Below are 683 nucleotides of genomic sequence, written 5' to 3'. Positions count from 1 at the left end.
GGGGGGCTTTAATAGGGTCTAGTCTAGTGCTCTAGTAGAAGACCTGCTTGCGCTTGATGAGCACGGGTGCTTGTTCGTGGTGCGTGATGTGTATAGTGCATGGTGTCTGCTGCCACGGCTCGCCATCGATTTGCATAGCGATCTTCTTGGTCAACTCAATCTGCGCAGCAAGGTACACACCAGACAGGATTAGAAGAGAGGAGTGTGTGGTTTATTTTTCCTCATGGTATGAGTGTGTATATCAGAGTATGAATTCAATCCCGGCTACATATACACATACATACATATTTGCATATATGCATATATACATATATATATACATTCACTTCTAATATATACATGCATATATATATAAATGCATAGATGCATATATACATATATATATACATTCACTTCTATCATCTGTACGTAAGAGTGCAAGTACACATACCGTGATTTCATGGCCCTGTTTCAACTGCATGGGATCTGACAGTCCCACCACTAACTGACTGATATGGAACGAACTCTCAATGCCGATCACTTCGAACTGTTTGTCGTCGGGGCGTGAAGGCTTAGTGTTCTCCGCATCAAAGACAATCTTTCTGCCCAGGAAATACCTGGTGGGTTGGATTGTGGGCGTGAGTGGTATGCCATATATATATATATATATATATATAAGTGTACGTATACATAATAGAATACAA

The 683-nt window shown here is 40.8% G+C and overlaps 1 protein-coding gene across 1 annotated transcript; it reads right to left on the bottom strand.

Moving 5' to 3' along the window:
* Nucleotides 1–31: 31 nt before the first annotated feature.
* Nucleotides 32–596, bottom strand: SARC_17978 (hypothetical protein; the record flags this gene model as incomplete). Its single annotated transcript, XM_014287936.1, has 2 exons — nucleotides 32–160; nucleotides 431–596. Coding segments are annotated over 2 exons (295 nt in total), but the record flags the coding sequence as incomplete, so codon positions are not given.
* Between the last annotated feature and the right edge of the window lie 87 nt (nucleotides 597–683).

This window comes from Sphaeroforma arctica (assembly GCF_001186125.1).
Source record: "Sphaeroforma arctica JP610 unplaced genomic scaffold supercont1.13073, whole genome shotgun sequence".
In the NCBI taxonomy this organism is placed as follows: Eukaryota; class Ichthyosporea; order Ichthyophonida; genus Sphaeroforma; species Sphaeroforma arctica.
Note: the sequence above shows the minus strand (reverse complement) of the source record. Positions and strands in the feature narration are given on the sequence as shown.